General features: G+C 50.5%; 1 protein-coding gene across 1 annotated transcript in view; it reads left to right on the forward strand.

The window, feature by feature from the left end:
- Window positions 1-2,662: 2,662 nt before the first annotated feature.
- MBP (myelin basic protein) overlaps window positions 2,663-19,969 on the forward strand; it is an 88,713-nt gene continuing 71,406 nt past the window's right edge. Inside the window, exon 1 of the mRNA XM_036093748.2 lies at window positions 2,663-2,738. Within this exon, the coding sequence (XP_035949641.1) occupies window positions 2,688-2,738 (51 nt within the window). The 5' untranslated portion in view covers window positions 2,663-2,687. The remainder of the gene's footprint in view (window positions 2,739-19,969) is intronic.

Genomic DNA, 19,969 nt, shown 5'->3' on the forward strand with positions numbered 1-19,969 from the left:
ATCTTCTGCCCATTTTCTAATTAGAGTATTTGTTTTGTTTTGTTTTTATGTTAAGTTGTATCAGTTCTTTATATATTTTGGATACTGACCCTTTATTGGGTATGTCATTTGCAAATATCTCCACCCATTCCATAGATTGCCTTTTAGTTTTTTTGATTGTTTCCTTTGCTGTGCAGAAGCTTTTTATTTTGATGTAGTTCTAATAGTTTATTTTTGCTTTTATTTCCCTTCCCTCAGGAGACATATCTAGAAAAATGTTGCTGCACCTGCATCCTAGTCAATGATCGTACGTCACTCTTCACCTTGTATTTCTTGTCTTTCTGTGCTCTCTTGCCTGTGCTCTCTTCCAGGATTTTTATGGTTCTGCCTGTGCTCTCTTCCAGGATTTTTATGGTTCGGGTCTCAGATTTAGGTCTTTAATCCATTTCATTTTTGTATATGGTGTAAGAAAGTTCATTCTTTTGCCTGGAGCTGTCCAGTGTTCCCAAAGCCATTTATTGAAGAGACTGTCTTTTTCCCATTACATATTCTTGCTTCCATTGTCAAAATTAATTGATCATATAATCATGGTTTTATTTCTGGGTTTTCTGTTCCATTCCATTGATCTATGTGTCTGTTTTTGTGCCAGTAACATACTGTTTTGATTACTGCAGATACTACTCTACTCTACAGTGGTGTATCTCAAAATCTGGGACTCTGATGCCTCCAGTTTTGTTTTTCTAAGATGGCTTTGGCTATTCAGAGTCTTTCGTGGTTCCACACAAATTTTCAGATTGTTTGTTCTAGTTCTGTGAAAAAGGTTGTTGATATTTTGATAAGGATTGCATTAAATCTGTAGATTGCTCTGGGTAGTATAGATATTTAACAATACTTGTTATTGCATGCATTTAGTTTTGTATAACCAATGCTTATTTCTAAGATGGGGGGGGAGATCCACAGATGTTTAGTGCATTGTTATTCTGTGTATTCTATACATCTTGCAAGTTCCCAATATTTAGTTAAAACCCTACAAGGAATCAAAGAGAGGCCAGACTTGAGCAGAACAGCTGCTACCTGCATTCAGACCCATGTCTCCTGGGGAGAACACCCACTCACATCCTGTGACTACTGTGTAGACCCCAAGAGGACAAAAACAAGTTCTCTCTTTCCCTTTTTGTGCCCATCAAGTAAAGTACCATGTGTGTCCAAACCTCCCATTTTTCCTTTGAGGGTTTTTGTGATGGTCCAATTTAAATAATTTCATAGATAGATGATAGAATCACACTGGAGGCTGAAATTATCTGCAAAGGTAGATTTGCATCTTTAAAAGCATACATTTTTAAACACTGGGTTTTTTTTCACTCTCGTGCATGAAACATGCGGAATTCACCTGATTGTTCTAAGTTAGTGATGTTATATTGCTGCTAGAGCTATGTCTTTGATTTACTGGAACTCATTATTGCCACTTCACTAAATCTTTCTCTTCCCAGGCTCTCACTGGACATACGATCGCCCGGCCCAATTTCCATTTACAACGTACGAGGTGGGAAGGGTGTTCTCTCCACAGGTGGTTGGCTGTTGGTGGTGTCCACCCAATAACTGCTCACGTGCTCACACACAGCCTGGGAGCGACACTCAAAAACGTCATCGCTCCCTTTCTCGCCCATCCCGCCGACGGCCGGGGTCCTCATGGAGAGGGGCAAAGGCACCCGTCATGGTCACTCAGAGGCACCCAGGACTAGGAGAGACTTTGGAAAAATTCAGATCTTAAGCAGTTTCCCTTTCCCCTCTTGGGGAGCCAGACTTGACTTTTATGCAGGCATATGTAATGTTTTAGAAATTCTTCCCTTTTTTACCCTTCAAGAAAAACTGTTTCACGTTTAGCAGGGAGTTGGTTTTCACGTGTTCTTTAAAAAGAATTCCGCGTGGACAATGACACTTTACAACCGTCCCTAAAGACCAGCACGTGCGCCAGGCACAGGTGACCGAGCGAATGGTCCCGGTGGTCAGCACAGGTCCAAGGATGAGGGTGGATAAGCGAATGGTATAGAATGAGTTTGGCTAAACTCTCCAGTTTTGTGCCTTTTGAGAAGACACAAAACTGCTAAAGTTTGTTAGAAAAACCAGATGAGGAACAGATGCTTTTTGAATCCAACTTTATCTTCCTTGCAAATTCTGCAGATTCTTGGGATACTTACTGTCTGATAAGCAGACCTCAGTCTGACCTTGCAGTTTCTGTTGCCCCGTGATTCCCTAAACAGGGAGCCTGAACGGTCGTTCGTTTTCAGGAGTGTCGCCCTGTCTGCCTCTCAGCGCGGCTCACCACACCTGGGGAGGAGGTGGGACCCCCCGTGTGTGTATGCCGCGGAGTGGACACCGTGCACGAGAGGTCTGGACTGGGGTTCCTTGTCTAGGATGAGGAAACACGCTGAGGGGTCTTTGTTACTGAACAGAGCGTGGGGATCAGCAGGGGTCCCGCGTGCAAACGTTCTGATTCTGATCAGAAACCAACAAAGGCACGTGCTAGTAAGGCTTCTGGTGTGTCTCAAGTCTGGGGGTTTTAGTTTTCTCGTCTCAGAAACAGGCAAGGGGTGCCTCAGGGGACTGTTGCTCTGACTGAAAACAAGGGAGAACACTCTGAGAGGACCAGCTTTAAGGCCAATGCCTTCTGTTTGTCTTGTAGCTTCTGACGAGCTCATCGGTTCAGGATGGGAAACCACGCGGGAAAGCGGGAGTCAAGCGCGGAGAAGGGCAACAAGGTAAGAAGTGAGCCGGTTTTGTCATTGAAATAATCCTCCCGATACGGACTGTGGCTGCAGGGTTTCCCGCTAAAACTGTTGGGGTGTTATCCCCCTGCCTTAGAAACGTCTGTGTGGTCCTTAGCACACAGACCAAGACCCGCACGCCTCAGCCTAGACCCCAGCCCACGACAGTCTTACTGGGCTGGTCTTTCGGGTGGCACCTGCCCCCCATCCCTGTCCACTCCGTCACTGTACCGCACTTGGAAGGTACACATAAGCAAAAGGGGAAAATGCACGTAAAAATGGTCCGAATCCTTCCAGGTCATCAGAAGTAATCTTCTTTGTGTTTCCCGCACGGTGTCCACCTCATTTTACAGGCATCGAGTGTCATTTCAGAGGATGAGAAAACATGGCTGACCTTGTGTTCGGGACATTGAATCCGCCCTGATTGTGGGGACAGGGGAGGGAAATTGCGCCGTGTCTTTGGTACTTCATGTCGACGTAACCTTATGCGTGTTACAGTCAAGACACATGGCGGCTCATGGACCGTCCTGGCGCCACTTGCCAAGGGACGGGATTGGGCGGCAGCCCCAACACCCTCTCAAGAGTTCTGTAGTGGGGTTTGTGATGAATAACAGTGACCTGAGCAGCAGGGGGTCCTTCTCTGCTCTTGCCTGGACTCCTTTCCTCTATCAGCCAGGGGGGGTCATTGTCCATAATTTGCTTTGAGTCCTCCCTGTAAAGTAAAGGAGTGAGTACACTCTGTTCTCGCTCCTGTGTTACCTTCATTAGTTAAGAGCAGTGTTATCTAGCATCTTGACTAATCATTTCAGGCCCAAGATGAACCGGAAGGGACTTACCTGTGTATAATGTCATTATTGGTTTGGAATCCTCCGTTTGCTGCTGAAAGGGGGACTGATTTTATAAATACATACATGATTCTAGTCAATATTGAATGGGGGTTGACTTGTTCATTTCTAAACCCCAAACCGTGCGACTGATCACCTCGCCGTTCTAACGGGCAGCAGTGTTGATCTGTGTGTCCAGTCGGGCGGGGTCTGCACCTGGAGCAGAGTCTCCGGAGGTGAGAGTGGAGAGCAGCTGCCGCGGGACCGGCCACCTCTTAGCCCCGAGGGAGCACAGTCTCGTGGTGACGGATTTGGGGCCCCAGTTCTAAAATCCGCTTTGTGGCTCGAGGTTCTTTCCTGTCGTTTGACGTTGTGAGTCACTGAAACATCCTCTTAATTTGTTTAATTCTACCAAAATAAGATTGTTGAGCAGAAGGAAGGCCTGTCCTTGCACTCTTGTTTTCTGAAAGCTAATGTTTAACATTTGGATGATTTAAAAAATTGGGAATTTAAGAACACTGGTTCCTGTGGGTGATTGTGACATGTTAAAGCTCTTTAAAAAAAAAATTTGTAAGTGGAGAGCAAGCCTTTGACAGCTTTCAGAGTGAGCGTCTGAGATGCTACACGGCGTTCAGATTTGCACCAGAATAGAGTAAGATGACGTGAGCCCCCGCCCTACCGTGGACCATTCTGTATGCTTCTGCAGGTGATTCCGTGAGGCCTGTTTGACCTGGGGGAGAGTCGGAGCTGTGTCTGTGTCGGGGGCCGATTGACCTGTTAATCGGAGGGTCTGTGCAGGGCAGCGTCACCTCCATCCCTCGCCACCCGGCCTCTTGCGGGAGCTGCTCTCCCCGCCCACCCTCACTCCCGCATCCTGCCGAGGACCTGCTGCGCGATGGGCTTAGGGCGACTTCCTGCTCCGGCCCAGCCCTCTGTCCAGTGCCGGGGAAGGAGACCCTTCCCAGCAGGACCCTACAGCGTCAGGTGTCTCCCCGTGACTCAGCACCTCACAGTCTCCTGTTTCTCCCTCCCCATGAAGAAGACACGTCAGGTGCAGGAGAAGTGGTGTTCGAGAAGGGGTAGAGAGAAGGCGCCCATGCCAGCCTTGCATGTTAGTAACAGGTGGATCCGGACGCAGGGCCAGGTGGCAAGGCGGCTGAGAGCCCTGTTCCTGTGGCCCCAGCACAGAGCAGAATATCCGGTGGTGAGCATTAGGGAGAAAGACCCCAGCCACGGGAGGAGCCACGGGGACGTTTCCGTGGATCATTCCCAGTCTTCAGAAATGAAGAAAGCCCTATGTTGCCTTTGGTTCCCTGTGTTTTTAAGAGTCCAGATAGTGCTGGCTCACTCGTTTATCAGCTCGTTATCACTCGGTCCGTGTTTACGATGGTGATTTGGCAGAACCAGGAAGGATGCGCCCCCCTGCCCTGGCGGCTCCAGAGGACACCCACGCTTGCTGCCTGAGCCCCTGGGTCTGGGCCGAGACTCACAGCCTTCTCAGCAGACTCCACCCACAGAGGCTCCAGGAAGAAAACTGGTTCCACAGGCTAAAAATAGACTCCCTGCCTTTGGGGAGGCTGTGTGGCGGATGGCCCTTGGGAGCCAGGTAAGGCAATGGGAGAGAAGACATTTGGCTCACCTGGCTACTGCGGAGACTCATTACCTTTTGTCAGCTTGAATAAAAGGAGTTCGACCAACTGTCCCTTTGGAGAAACTGTCCATTTGCAACAGGCCCTCAGTGTATGGTCCACCCGTGATGGGCCCTCAGCATAGGGTCCCTAAGCAACAGGTACTCAGGACAGAGACCATATGTGTTACTTAGGCTGCCCTGGGTTCTGATTTTATTCAGTGTGGGACTCTGCATTTCCCTGCCCCCCAGTTTCCTACCTCACTGAAGGAAGTAGGATTTCCAGTGCCCTGAACTATCTCTTAACATCTGAATTCTCAGCTTTGTTTGTTTTTTTTGTTTAAACACTGACATCAGTTCACTTTGGATGAACTTAAAATCTCATGATTTTTTTTTCTCCTCTGAAAGTAGAGGGTGTCTCTGGTTAGAATCATTCCTGCCAGAAAGGGGAAAATAAAGACCACCAGTGGTTTGTCTCGACATACTTGCACATTTTCCAAAATGAGTGATGTCAAGCGATGATGCCCTTAAAATGTTTAAAACCTAGCAAACTGCAATAATCTTGAAAACCTGCTTTTCATCTGTAGGTGGCCTGGGAAAAGCTCCTCTCTGGACTTCTCCTGGTACTCGTATCTGGCTCATAAAGTCCCCACAGGTGCCAGCCATGGTTCTGGATGTTGCTATTTAATCAGCTTAAGGAAAAATATACCACAGTGAAAAACAAAATCTGAGAGCTTGCAAAATGTAGGTTCACGTCTAAATTTTACAGTGGGGAGTAACTTACTAGTCTGGTATTTCAGATTACACTGGTAAGTTATTTAGGCTGTTTTTCGGAGCCAGACGTGAACAATACCCACCAGCACGTTGCCTCTCCAGGGGTGACCACATCCCCGAAAAAGTCATCCGCGTCTTTAGTCGTTATTAAAACCCACTTGCTTGATGAGACCCTCCAGACAATATCCGAAAGACATTCTGAGAAACGAGACGAACAGACACAAAGGCCCTGACTCGGCTCTTCTCGTCACCATGTAGACCGTCTTTCACTTTGATGGGAGCATCGTTTCCTTTGAAAGTCCTGACACCCCAGCTGTGACGGGGGCTGCCCTTGTCCACCCACGGGGTAATTCCTCAAGGCCAGTCCTCTACGGAGTGCTTCGTCCTACAACTTCTCATCCCAGCCATGGGATGCTGCCGGGTCCTCTTGCCCATTTAGAAAGCTCTGTTCTGGACGTAGCAGCCTCAAGAACGGGAACTAATCCTGTTTGAAACCATCAGCTGACACGGCTCCTTACAGTCATCTCTCCTCCCCACACGGAAATTAGGTCCACTGAGGGCCCGACCTGTGCGAGTTCTCCTTGGGGACGTGTCCTCAGTGTCCCCTCCCCACGTATCTGTGGGGGAGTGTGCCCAGGGCACCCCTCCCACCACCAGCCCCAGGCCGGGTGACGGCTGGTGAGCTCTCCAGGGAACTCCAGCACATGAGCCCGGGGCAGGGGGCTGTCCGTGCGTCGAGCCCGGGGCAGGGGGCTGACCGTGCGTCGAGCCTGGGGTGGGGGGCTGTCCATGCCTCTGGGAGAAGGGCACGGTGGGACTGAGACCGGGCCCTTCAGATCTCCAGACCCAGAGGCGCCGTTTCCTCCCGAAGCCACACGTCCTCCCACACTTCCTTGTGCAAAGTGACGCTGTCACCGTGGCTGTTTCACAGAATGCGAAGTGAACTTACTCAGAAAGCCACTTCGTGCAGTCACCCCGACCCCAGCCTGCATGCGATGGCAACGGGGCTGTGGGGTCGCTGGGCGCTGAAGAGTCACCCAGAAGTAGTTACCTTCCTGATGGGCTGGTGGCGCCTCGGCAGTTGTCAGACCCAATGGGTGTAAGATCTGTTTTCTTGGGCAAGTCGCATAAGAAGCCTTATTGAGAACTCCAGTCATTCTTAAGTGAATCATACACGTTTAAAAGCTCAGGGATCTGAAGAGTGGAAGGTGCTTCCTCGCAGGCGTGCACCAAGTCGCCTGGTAGCTGGAAACCCCTCGACAGTGTGTAGTAAATCCTTAGACGGCGAGAAACAGGCCGACGCCCGTCGTAGCTTGTCTCCTGCCGTGTTGCAGAGCTCGTTCTTCTCTGTACGTCTAGCTCACACACACCGCCGTGTGGAAGTCCCACCGACCTCGACTGGGGAGCGCGGAACTACTTCCAGACACACACGGCTGGGAAGCACGCGATACGTGGCTAGCGCCACTGCAGAACCAAGTTTTAAATGTTATTTAATTTTAAATACTTTAGACGCCAACGGCCACGTGTGTGGGGGGGCAGCGTGGCCTCCTGGGTCCTCCGTCCATGTCACCTTGGTTCTCAGAGCACCTAAAACCCTGCCGAGCAAGTGTCAGCACGGTTTTGTCAGTGAAAAGAATTCTGGTCTCTCTCAGAGTCATGGAGTTTCGTGCAAAAGCTAATACTGGACGTGGAAGGTAAGATCCTCTGAGAAGCACAAACACATGTACGAATACCAGAAACTGCAAAGGGGGGCGCGGCCGTGCTGTGGGCCCCCTCCGCTCAGCACGCGGCTCCGTGTCCACCGCGCCCCGCCCGGGACGACATCAGACAGCTGCACTTACGCCAGCGTGCATTCACACGGATGCTTCGGGCTCTGATGCACACGGGAGTCCACCGTCCTGACTTGCTTCCGAAAGAACTTCAGCGAGCTCCTAAAAAAGAGAAATAAAATAATGTGGAAGACATGCCTTCCAAAATCTGTGAATAGTCAATCACCTTCTTATTACACTTCTGGAAAACTCTGAGCGGGTCTGTATCTGACTTGAGAACGAGCCACAGAAGGTACTTGAAGTGTCTTCTTGCAGTTGGGCTGTCGAGTCGTGTTTGCCTTGAGACCCAGAGCCGCCCCTGAAGGGGGAGCAGGCTTCCAACCCGCCGGGCGGGCTCGTGCCCCTCGTGGGAAGGTGCCGCTGCAGGTGCTGCTGACCATTGGGCTCGAGGTGCAGAATTTTTTTTTGAAGATTTTATTTATTTATTTTTCAGAGAGAGAGCGCTTAAGCAGGGGAGAGGCAGAGGGAGAGGGAGAAGCAGGCTTCCCGCCGAGCAGGGAGCCCGATGCGGGGCTGGATCCCAGGACCCCGGGATCATGACCTGAGCCGAAGGCAGACGCTCAGTGACTGAGCCCCCCAGGCGCCCCGAGATGCAGAGTGTTTTACTGAGGTCAGAGAGCAGTCTTACTACCTTATAGCCGACTCTAGAACGTGCTGAGTCAGCAGCACTGCTGCTCTCTGGACCCAGAGGAAGTCCCTCATTGCGACCCTAAGGTGGGCTCTGATGCTTAAGGAATAGAAGTGGGTATTTTGTTTCATCTGATACACAGAGAACGCGCACACCTTTGTCAGTCGGGGCGGCAGCAAGTCTACAAACACACATGTAATTATTAAATACATAAGTGTAATTAGTAACAAAGCCACCCCTCAACAACCCTTAATAAAAATAACGTCAGGCTGATTATGAAGCGGTGCCCCAGGCCCCATAAACCTGTGTGCAGTCAGCCGGCCGGGCTGGGGCTTGTGCCCTCGGCCTGGCGGCCCCCACCCTGCCCCGCCCGGCTCCCCCCTCGGCCCCCACCCTGCCCCCACCCGGCTTCCCCCTCAGCCACCACCCTGCCCCCGCCCGGCTCCCCCCTCGGCCCCCACCCTGCCCCCACCCGGCTTCCCCCTCGGCCACTACCCTGCCCCCGCCCGGCTCCCCCCTCGGCCCCCACCCTGCCCCCGCTCGGCTCCCCCCTCGGCCCCCACCCTGCCCCCTGCCCAGCTCCCCCTTAGCTGGAACATGGCCACGCACCACGCTGTGGGGGACCCCTTCCCTTGGCCAAGTTGGGGCCTCGGGATCCGGCCTCAGGACCCCGAGGGCTCCAACTTCTGGTTCTGGGCTTGAACGCCCAGCAGCTCTGACTCCCGCGAGATGCTCATGTTCTGTGTTCTTTCAGGCTACCATAGGCTTGTTTGCAAAGTTCGTTTTTATCAGAAACTGTGACCCAGTTTGCAAGCCGCTAACTTTGGATCATAGCAGTTGTTAGATATGTGATAGACTAACACAGGTTATTAAATAGAAATGATGTGACAATAAAATGATTCTTTGTGTAAAACTATGGGAAGAGCAGAACATGCACCAGATGCCACCCGGCCCACCCACCTGCCTTCTCTCTGTCGTCACGGGTCACGTTCTTGGGCCTCGAGGCGGCTGATGGCAGGAGCCCGGTGCTCCCGTGAGACAGGCCTGTGGATCAGCTTGTTGTTAGCTGGACGCACAGAGCTTTCTCTGCCCGTTTCTTACTTCAGTGTGTGATGTTCCCTAATTACTCCGTCCCTGTGTGTGTGATGCTCAGTTCTTGTGAGAGAGCCGAGGGGCCGGCAGGGGAGTCCGAGATCTTGCCCTCGTATCCAAATGCAGCACCGAGGGCGCAGAAGAGGGGGCTCGTTTCATTCAGTGGGTTTTTAAGTTGAGAAGGCATCTGAGCTTGTGACGGTTGTGCTTTATGTGAAATGGTTTTCAAGTTCAATTTTGGATTTACGTCTGGCTGAGAACGTGATCTCGGGTATGGCCGAGCAGAGGGTCGTTCACGCACCGTCAGCGACGTCGGTGGGTGTTAGACGGGGCGGCCCCTCTGGGAGGGGCGCTGGGCCCAGTCTGCGGGAGTGGAGGCTGGAGAGGCCCTCCCGTAGCCAGCCCCCATCGCCGGCACCGACCCAGCTGCTTGCTGATGTGGTGGCTTGCGCCAGGCTGGTTGAACTCCGTTTGTCAGCCCACGCCGGGGCTCCAAAACACCACCGCGCCACGTCATCCTTCGGAGACAGGTTCGTTTCAGATGCTGTCAGCCAAGAGCATGTCCTTTCATAGGAAAACTCTGCACCTGCTTATTAATAAGGAAGAACTTCTTGATATTTAATACAATCCTCTTACAGTATTTTTAATGACATGAGACCTAAAACTCCGATTTTCAAAATGTTATTTCCTGTCTTTTGTCACTTGTTACTTGGGCAGTGTGGTTTTCAAAGTTTAAATTTGGAAGCAAGAGATTCTATACGCTGGAATATGTTTGTGCAAAATTACCTTTCCGAGTGCGCGTGTGTGCTGTTTCGAGCCCGCCAGCCCGAAGCACCGTAGGATGCGGATCGGCAGCTGCCGCACAGCTTCTCCCGCTCTGCCGCGGGTGACTGTAACGTGTCGTTCTCCTAGTGGGCAGCTTGCTGCCTGCATTAACTTAATTATCATATCTTTAAACAAAAGCCTAGATAAGATTCATTTTCATGTTTCTGCGGCTTTTGGTGCTTGCAAAACAGACTCTTAGTTAATGCATCCTTAATTACACTTTAGCACAAGGTCTGTGTAACCAAACTCAAGTTGTAAGTAGATCAGTAGGGCGAGCTGGTAATGGCATTAATTGCACGAGGCCCTGTAGGATTACGGCGACGCAGACTGTTCATAGAGGTGTGTGCTCTCTCGTTACTGCATGAAGACACTTCAGAAAGTGCCAGCGTCTACAAGTTTAGAAGCAAAGCTACCTCCGGTGTTGTTTTCGGGTGTGTTCGAGCGAAGGTCCTGCTAGCACGGCGCGCACGCTCTCTCCCTGCAGCCAGGCTGTCCTCTCCTGCCCCCTGGCCCGGCGGGGCCACCTTGCACCTGCTGCCCTTGCCCGGCAGGCAGCTCCCGCTCCCCTCTGCCCTCGCTGGCCCCGGCCTTCTCCCAGACGCCCTCTTGCAGCTACTGTGTCTCAATGCCCTTGTGCAGCTCCCCACCCCCAAGGCGGGTTCCTTTTGTTTCTCTCTGGGGTTTTGCCTGAGCCCCCAGCGTCCGCTCTGAGCCGGTTTCCTCGCCCATGAGGGGTGCTGTGGGCGAACAGTTGGCCCTGAGCACTGAGCGACCGTGCGAATCTGGGCTTCTTCGTCTGCTCTCTGTGTGCTTGTTGGGCCCTGCTGTCCCCCAGTCTCTGGGCTAGGATTTAGGGAAGCCATTTTGTACTCAGAACATGCAATTTAAAGAGGGCACTCTGAATCCCTGAACCCTGCATGCGCGTGGCCCCAGGGGAGGGCTCGGAGCCCCTGCTGGCGTGTGGGTGGCTCGGCTGGGCCTTATTCCACAGCAGCCCCTCTGGGGAGCCCAGTGCTGCCGGCCGGAGGGACCGCAGGCAGAGGTTGGCGGGTCCCCTCCTCTGCCTCCGCACCCCTGCTCCCTTTCTTGTGCGGGGGCCCCAGCTGGCTCTGCAGCCTCACCCAGACCTCCCCCTCCGGGTGCTTGAGGAGCATGGAAAGAGGCTAGACTGGAGGCGGACACGGTGAGGGAGGGGTGCAGCTGGCCGCCCTGCTCAGGGCCTTCCCAAAGAGAGCGGTGGAACCCCCAACCAGGGGCGCCCTCGAATGCCGCCAGCTCTTGGGAGCCCTTGGCCTGAGGGGGTGCAGTGGCCCAGCCCAGGCTCATCTCAGCGAAGAAGCAGTGGAAGGAAATGGCAGGAGCAAATACACATGTCCTTGTCTTTGCAAAGCAAGGCCGCCATGAACGCGCATCTAAGGCACGCCCCGTGAATGCTGGGGTCCCCGAGTGTGTTGTCCTGGCTCACTGTTCCCAGGACTCGGAGAGTGCTGGGGTTTGTGTAGCTGTTTTAGTCTGGTTTTCATGGGCAACAGCTGTGGTTCTGGGTGCGCTTTGCCTCCAGAATCATGGGTCTTAGGGGGTTGTTTTTGTATTGAATTAATAAAAGGGCTACAGTGACAGCCACTCACCCACCAAATAAAATAAATTGAACGCAAAATCTTTTTCCGCCCTTCTATTCTACTTTGTGACCATTTTAGTTTTTTTAAAAAGTAGTTTATTGCAACACATTTCAAAGTGGAATGTGGCAAGAGATTTGTACAATATTCCAAGAGCATGTAATACTTCCTTCTGATGAGTCATTTTTAATACACAGACTCTTCTCATTTCATTGTTGGAATACAGAATATTTAGTTACTCTGTTTAGGAACATTATATTTCATGCCTTTCTTGTCAACTCTTCAGTGTTTAAAAGAAAACCAATCTTTGATTTTATGTTTTTGTTCCTGAGCATATAACCGTGCTCTAAACACAGGGAGACAGAGTATGATTTTTTAAGGCACAATTCCTGCAGTGCTCAGAACCAAAGTATTGCTTCATGCACAACACGGAGAAACCCATCTGATCTGCGTCTGTCCTGGGCCACTCGGCCACCACGTGACCTGTTAGGATGAGTTGCACGCTCCATGAAGAGGTTTTTCAGAATATTTTTGTAACTCATATCTTCATCTAACTACACTCTGACTTAATTTTATCTTCAATTATGAAAAAAGAGAAGGTCTGTGGCCTGAAAAACAAAATTTCTCCTGAATGTGTCTTTGCCGAGGACTCTTGATGAAATGAAGAAACAGTCCTTTTGCTCCTGGTGACTGAACCTATCTCCACTTGTATGTATGAAATTTTCGAAATGTGTTTAATCGCATGATGGAGTCCAGGTGACTCATTTTGGTGCTGGATGGGGAGAAACAGGAGGTAGCCTGCTTTGTTTCTCCAGCTCTGAGAGCACGTTGGGGCAGGTTTGCGGCTCTGATCCCAGGGGCAGCAGAATCCGGCTTTGAAGAAGAGCGTCTGCAGAGACAAGTGATAATTCCATTTGCAGTACCAGTTGGTTCCCTTAGAGCAAGGGCGCCAAAATGCGGGGTACAGATCCAGTTCTGGGGAAAATGCCTCTCCTTTTTTCCCGCATTAACGTGCTCATTCAAACCTGCTTTTTACTTAGAATAATTTTATTCCACCTTTTCTAAAGTATGGAAAACAGGAAATAAAGATTTGTAAAATAAATAATGATGGACTCTGCCAGCCGAGGGCCAGACCCGGGGGCAGGCTTCGCAGGCGGGGCTGTGGATGCCCACGGCAGCCCTGTGAGGTGGACAGTACCTCACTGCCCTTCTGCCCTATCTGCATTATAGCAAGCACTTACAGAAACACGTGCAGGCTATATAGGGTCCTACGTTTAGGGGAATTCTAGAGGACCCTTAGGTTTTTATGACATAACACTAAAGGAAATGTATTCGGCTTCAAATTAAGAAGACCTGAGTTTTCCATCACCTTATTCTCTTTTCAGGAATGTAGATTATCCTTTTGAACTGAATGAATGTCCTTACCTGACCTCTAAGTGCATTTTAATTGAACTTGCAATTCACTACCAAACTCTAAGAGCTACAGTGAACAGCCAGTCTCTCTCCCTGTCCCCGTCTGTCCCTCCCCCTCACACCCTTCCTTCTGTGACCATCCTTCCTATTTAAGACTGGACCAGCTGATAGAGCAGTAGCTTCCAGAAATAAATGGCAAGATATTTGTGTTCCTAAAATAGAAGTTAGTATGTCCGGTTACGCAACGGGCCTCGATAAACACTTTTACCGTGACGCGAGTTAATACTTGTTTTGCTGTGACTTCTAAAAGTCAACGCTTAAATAAAACTCTGAGCTCATTTCTTTGCCTTCATTATTTGAAGAACACCAATTCTAATTACACTACAGAATGGTCTTGGCAGAGACGGTGGTGTTAACACGGAGTCGTTAACAGAGCCACTTCCGAAGCTAACAGCTCCATAATCTACCTCAAATTCGGAGTCCAGACTCCCTTGCCGTGATGCTGGGACCTTTCACTGGGAACCACCTGCACGCTGAGCTCTGGGCACTTCTCAAACACACCTTTCTGGAGATGTAACTCACATGCCATACAATTCACCCATTTAAAGGTTCGGGTCAGTGGTTTTTAGTAGATTCGCAGACCCGCAGGACAATCAGAACAATTTTAGAATGTTGACCTCACCCCAGAAGGAGCGTGTGCGTTTCCACGCCTCAGCCTCCATGCCCCGGCCCTCGGCCACCACGAATCTCTTCCTGTCCCTGGGTTTCCCTGTTTTGGACCTTTCACGTGAATGGAATCATATGATGTGTGGTCTTTCTATCTGGCTGCCTCCGTGGAGCTGATGGTGTCCTGTGTCCATCCGTGTCCTTCCGTCTTATGGCTGAATGATAGTCCCTCCGTGCATGGACCGCATTCATCCACTGAGGGGGGCGGGGTTGCTGCCACATTTTGGCGCTTAGAAATACCCCTGCTGTGAGCAAGTTTTTGTGTGGACATAGGTTTTCATGTCTCTTTACATAGATTCTCGATTTAAAAACAAAACCTGGATTTTCATATACTCTTGTCATCAGAAAGGCTTGCTGTGTTTCCTTGGATGCCATTCCAGCAGACAGGTCTAGGAGAGGGGCCCTGGCTTTGACATCTCACCTCATGGAGGTCTGTGACATCATTGTTCTGTTCTTCCGGGGTCCGCAGGATTGAACCGGAAGGCTTTTCTGTTTCTTTATTCATAAATTCATCCAAGTTAGTCACCGTCACCAGATGGAGAATTAACCAGCCTAGGAATTAGAGAGAAAAAAGTCTTCTAAAATTTTAATTCCCTGCATTTCAAAAAACCAGTCTGGGATCTTGGTGCTGAATCCCATGCGGTCCCCACAGAGGATGAGCCAGCTACTGTGAGGAAGGGTTCCTCACCCTTAATGTCACAGCCCGGCTACACAGGGTCTTGGCTATTGAGGGCGTGGTGTTCTCCTTTTAATAAATAGCTTTATTGAGATAAATTCACATACCATAAAATTCATTCATCTAAAATGCACAATTCAGTACTTTCTAGTTTATTCACGGGACTGTGTAGCCTGCACCGCAGTCTGCTTTTATAACCTATCTGTCGCCTCCAAAAGGGATCTGGCCCCACTAGCAGTCCCTGCCCGTCCCCTCCACCCTACCCCCCAGCCCCCGGCGCCCACTAGCGTCCTTCCAGTCCCTCTAGAGTTGGCTGCTCTGAACATTTCATGTATGTGTGTGTGTCATCATGCAGTGTGGTGTTTGGCCACCAGCTTCTTTCATAAGACAGTGTTCCAAGGTTCATCCCTGTGGCAGGTGTCCATTATTAACAAATACTATTCCACTGCAGGAAGATGCTGCATTCTCTTTACCCGTTCATTTGCTGGGGGACATTTGGGTTGTTTCCACCGTGTGGTGTTACGGACATGCTGCTGTGAACACTCTTAGGCAAGTTTCGTGTGGACGTACGTTTTCATTTGTCGTGGGCATATACCCAGGAGTGGATTTGACAAATCGTACGGTAACTCTATGGTTAACTGTTTGGGGACCCATCAAACTGTCTTGCACAGCGACTGCACCATTTTACGAGCCATGTCTGGGGGTTTCAACTTCTGCATACCCTGATCAGCAATGACTGTTGTCCATCTTTTTGGTTGTATCCATCCTAGTGGATAATGTGTTGTGTCTTTTTATGTGTTTTTGGCCGTTTGTTGTCTTTGGAGAAGTTACTCAAATTCTTTGCCCATTTTTTTTTAAATTTGGGTGTTTTGTCTTTTTGTTGTTGAATTGTAGGAGCTCTTTACATATTCTGGACACTAGTTCCTTATCAGATAGATGATTTGAAAGTATTTTGTCTCCTCTAGGTTGTTGTTTTACTTTCTTGATGGCATCAGTTGCAGCACAGTTTTAAATTTTGATGAAGTCTACTTTGTTACGTCTTTTGGGGCTGTGCTCTGGTCTCCTGTCTAAGAGCCGTTGACAGTGGGGCACTTGTTCTAAATTAAATCTGATTCTCACCTTCTATCTCTAATCTGGTCATGTTGTCCCAAAAAAGAGTTTTGATGACTTAAAATGTATTTTTATGAAGAACTGACTGCCAGCAAACACACTAGTGAATGGATTTATAGTTATTTCTCCCTCTCAAATACTTTTCTTTGTCTAGACCAGTATCTCTCAACTAGCAGTGACTTCCCTCTCCCACCCTCAGGGGCATTTGCCAATGTCTGGGGACATTCCTTATTGTCACAGCAGCAGGGTACCATGAGCATCTCGTGGGTAGAGACCAGAGATGTTGCGAAGCGTCCCACGGTGCCCAGGAAAGCCTACACCCCACAACACTTACCCAGCCCATAGCGTCAGGAATGCCACATCGAGGAACCCTTGTTAGACTGTCGCAGGCCTGCCCTTTTGCATTAATATCCCCATTCTCTTCTGCTTCTGCATAAGAAGGGACATGCCTTTGAGATGAACCGTGATTCTGGTTTTCATTTTTCTTCATGTTCTTTACTTGGATCCTAAAAGCTTGCAATGGTTTGCTAGTGTCTTTTGTTACTTATCCAAACCCAGCCTAGAGCAGGAGTGAGGACGATCCTTTTATTTTTAAGAAACAACCCAAAAATGCTAAGTAATTACTGCAAGGTTTATAAGAACTATTTATATCCCCCCATACACACACAGGCATGCATACACACACATACACACACGCTCACACTCAGGAATTTTTTCCTGTGCTGATACTTTAGTACTTTGGTGCTTTCAAACACAGTTTATGACCACCTCTGAATAACAAGAACCAGGGGGATTTCTGCACCCACATCAGACAGCAGTGATCTGGTCCTCACGCCGTGCGCACCGGTCCTGACGAGCTGCTCACCCCCGGACTGCGTGGCCGGGCAGGACCTCTTCAGTTGCTTCTCGTGCCCTATGTTGTGGCGGTTGCATCTTTGAGATGTACTTGAAGGGCTGGAACCGAACGTGTACGCCGCCGGCCACACAGGGCTTGGGTTGGTACTGAGCACCGGAACAACGTTTTGCCTCTTAAAGAAAATGAAGGAGAGCGAGGGAGCGAGTTCCCCTGAGAGGGAGCCCACCCTTCTCCCTGCAGACACGCTGTGTCGCCCACAGCCTGGAGCTGGCCTGCTCGCCGCCTGGTCTCCGCATCCAGGGCTCGCGCGCTAAGCCACGGACCAGGAATTGTCACGCTCCCCGCACCCGCCCAGGCCCTGTGCGCGGCGGCCCTCCCTTCCTGGAGGCTCGGTCACCCGCCCAGCAGCAGCACGAGTCCCGTGGGGCAGGGGCAGGGGTGGCTACTGTCCCCGGTTGCTCCTCTCACCTGCTTGTCCTACACCCTGGGACCTTCGTCCATGGATCCTTTTCACCGACTCTGAGCGCGTGGGAACTGTGTGACATCTTTCTGCCGACTCGGAAGCCCGGAGCGGGCAAGCACGGGGGTCCTACGCTGAGGCTCACCCAGGCAGAGACGCCGGCCACCGCTCTGCGACACTCCGCTCCTCGCATCTCTAGCTCTGGCAGGCTTGGTCCACGGGGCCGACTCCTCTCCCAGCTCACAGAGCCGCCTTCCCGGCAAGGTGCTGAGCCAGGCGGGTCCTGGGCAGGACCCAGGAAGCCCCAGGCGGGGCCGGGAGCAGAGGGGCTACTGCCTTCCCCACATCGGGGTGCACAGGGTCTGGGCATTCTGGGTGGCAGAGCCATCCCCACCCCAGGTGTGGTCCCCGGCCCTGGGAGGCTCTCTGGGCCGATGGAGGGGAACCGCATCGGCCGAAGGGGCTGCGTTCCAGCTCCGTGAACTCGAGCTGTAACCCACGCATCGGGAATGCTCTGCCGCCCCCGATGCCTTCCCTGCGCCCTGTCCAGACCAGAACCCCTTTTCTGCACATCCGCCTCGAGGCTTCCGTCTGGGCTCTAAGGAGCGTGGTTAGTGGGCACAGGACCCACACTGGCCCCCAAAGAACACTTTGCCGCTTAAAGTTTAGAAGTCAAGGCCAGGTGAAGTCATTTCCTTTTTTTTTTTTTTTTTTTTTTCATGTTTTATCCACAGAATAAATGAGAGTGTTCACTGGTTTGTTGTAGGTTAGGGGACTAGAAATTCCTTAATACCAAAAAATGCATTTTTTCCCTCCTCTCTCTTTCACTGTTCAAGTTAACATCCAGAGCTATTTGTGCTACATCTGGGGGGACATGTGTTCGTTTCCTGTGGCTTCTGCAGTAAAGTTCCACAAACTGGTGCTAAAAACATCAAGAATTTGTTCTCTCTCACTCCTGCCATGAAACCAGAAGGTTTCATTTTGCTCAATTAAAAGAACATTGCAGAGCAAAGTATTTGTCACGTATTTTAAGAATGGATGGTGCCCAATGACGGTCAAAAACCACCCCCGACACACTCATGCGTCAGTTTGAAGGTCAGCATTGCTTTTCCTCAACTTGTCAATGCAAGATAGTCAGGGAACCTCAAATCCACAACAGCGAGAATTTCAAGTGATACACAGGAATTTACAGCAATTTTGCTTTGTTTTTATTGATGCTTTCCAACTACTGCAGTTTTCGGAGTATTTATAATAAGCCAAACTCTCCCCACTGTGGCAAGAAGATGACCAAGATCCTCCGACCCCACCCCACCACTTGTTTGGGGCAGACTTTTCATGTCTTTCGGTCATGAACTACCTCGTGCATCAGCAGTGGGAGAACCACAGGGCTGGCCTCTCAGCCACCTGCTGCGCCTTTGACCCCTCTCTGGCCTTGCTGCCTTTTGGCCAGTTGCTTCTGGAATGCTAAGGGAAAAGGGAGTGAACAAAATGTGCCAAGGGCCTGGTGTGGACCAGGCGCGGTGCTCAGCCCCGATGATCAAAGACCAGCTAGCTGCAGGGAAGGGCTCAGAGTGGACACGGGCACGCGGACCCTATGACAGGCCACGCCAAAGGAGGTGACCTGACCTTCTGTCTCCCGGGTGGGGGGCCCTGGACTCCCCGGACCTTCTTAGTGACACCTCGTGGCCCACAGACAGTGGGAAACAGTTGAACTCCACTCTCTCTGAGGCTGGTTCAGGTCCAGTTTGGGAGTCTTTGGTTTGACCTAATTAGATTTCTCTTGAGTCTTGTGAAGCCAGCTCCTCGTGGAGAGCAGATGCGTCGCCTGACTTGGATGGGCTTCCCCCTCAGCAGTGACTGGACACGCTGCGCCCTGTTCGAGGGGCTCCGGGAACCTCTTTGCCCTGCAGGGAACATATGTGACACCTGATCTCCCTCATTTGAAAGTCAGTGTTTCTTTAGGAAATGCAGTATCCATACTTATAGTTATTTATTTTTGAAGATTTAATTATTTGAGAGAGAGAGGGAGAGAAAGAGGGAACACACATGCACAAGCAGGGGGTGAAGGCAGAGGGAGAAGGAGAGAGGATCCCAAGCAGACTCCCCGCTGAGCACAGAGAACGATGCGGGGCTTGATCTTATGACCCTGAGCTCATGACCTGAGCCAAAATTAAGAGTTGGACAGCTAACCGACTGAGCCACCCAGGTGCCCCCACACTTATATTTAAAGAGAAATTAAAAACACTTCCAACACTAAAGTCCGTTCCATCCCAGGGTTTCCTGTTCAGGACGGCAGCCCAGAACCTGAAAAGACAAGCAAATGCTGTCTGCTCAGCTTGCCCCTGAGAGCAGTACGGACGAGAGACCAAGGCCCCCGAGGAGAAGGGTGGATCGAGCGGAACAGGGCCCTCTTCATTCTGCAGGAGGACAGGAGGGACCAGACGCTTGGGGGGCATCCCCCAGGGAGCAGAGGACCTGTTGGCTAAAAGGAAGGTTTTAATCACACAGGAATGAAGCCTGTTGAGTGACAAGATTAAGCACTTAATCTAAGGATGCAGCAAATTGCTTTATTTATAATGAGTATTGTATTGATGTTGTTGAATAATAAATCTCACCTGTATTTAGAAGTATTTTTAAATCGACATTTTTAAGAGTTTTGTTGTGTTTTCCCTGAAATTAATAGGGAAAAGTAAGTGGATTCTTACATAGGCCGGCTCTCGCATATTTAGGCTGATGGAAATGAACATTGGCACAAATATTATGAAGAAA

This window comes from Halichoerus grypus, chromosome 13, assembly GCF_964656455.1.
Source record: "Halichoerus grypus chromosome 13, mHalGry1.hap1.1, whole genome shotgun sequence".
NCBI lineage: Eukaryota > Metazoa > Chordata > Mammalia > Carnivora > Phocidae > Halichoerus > Halichoerus grypus.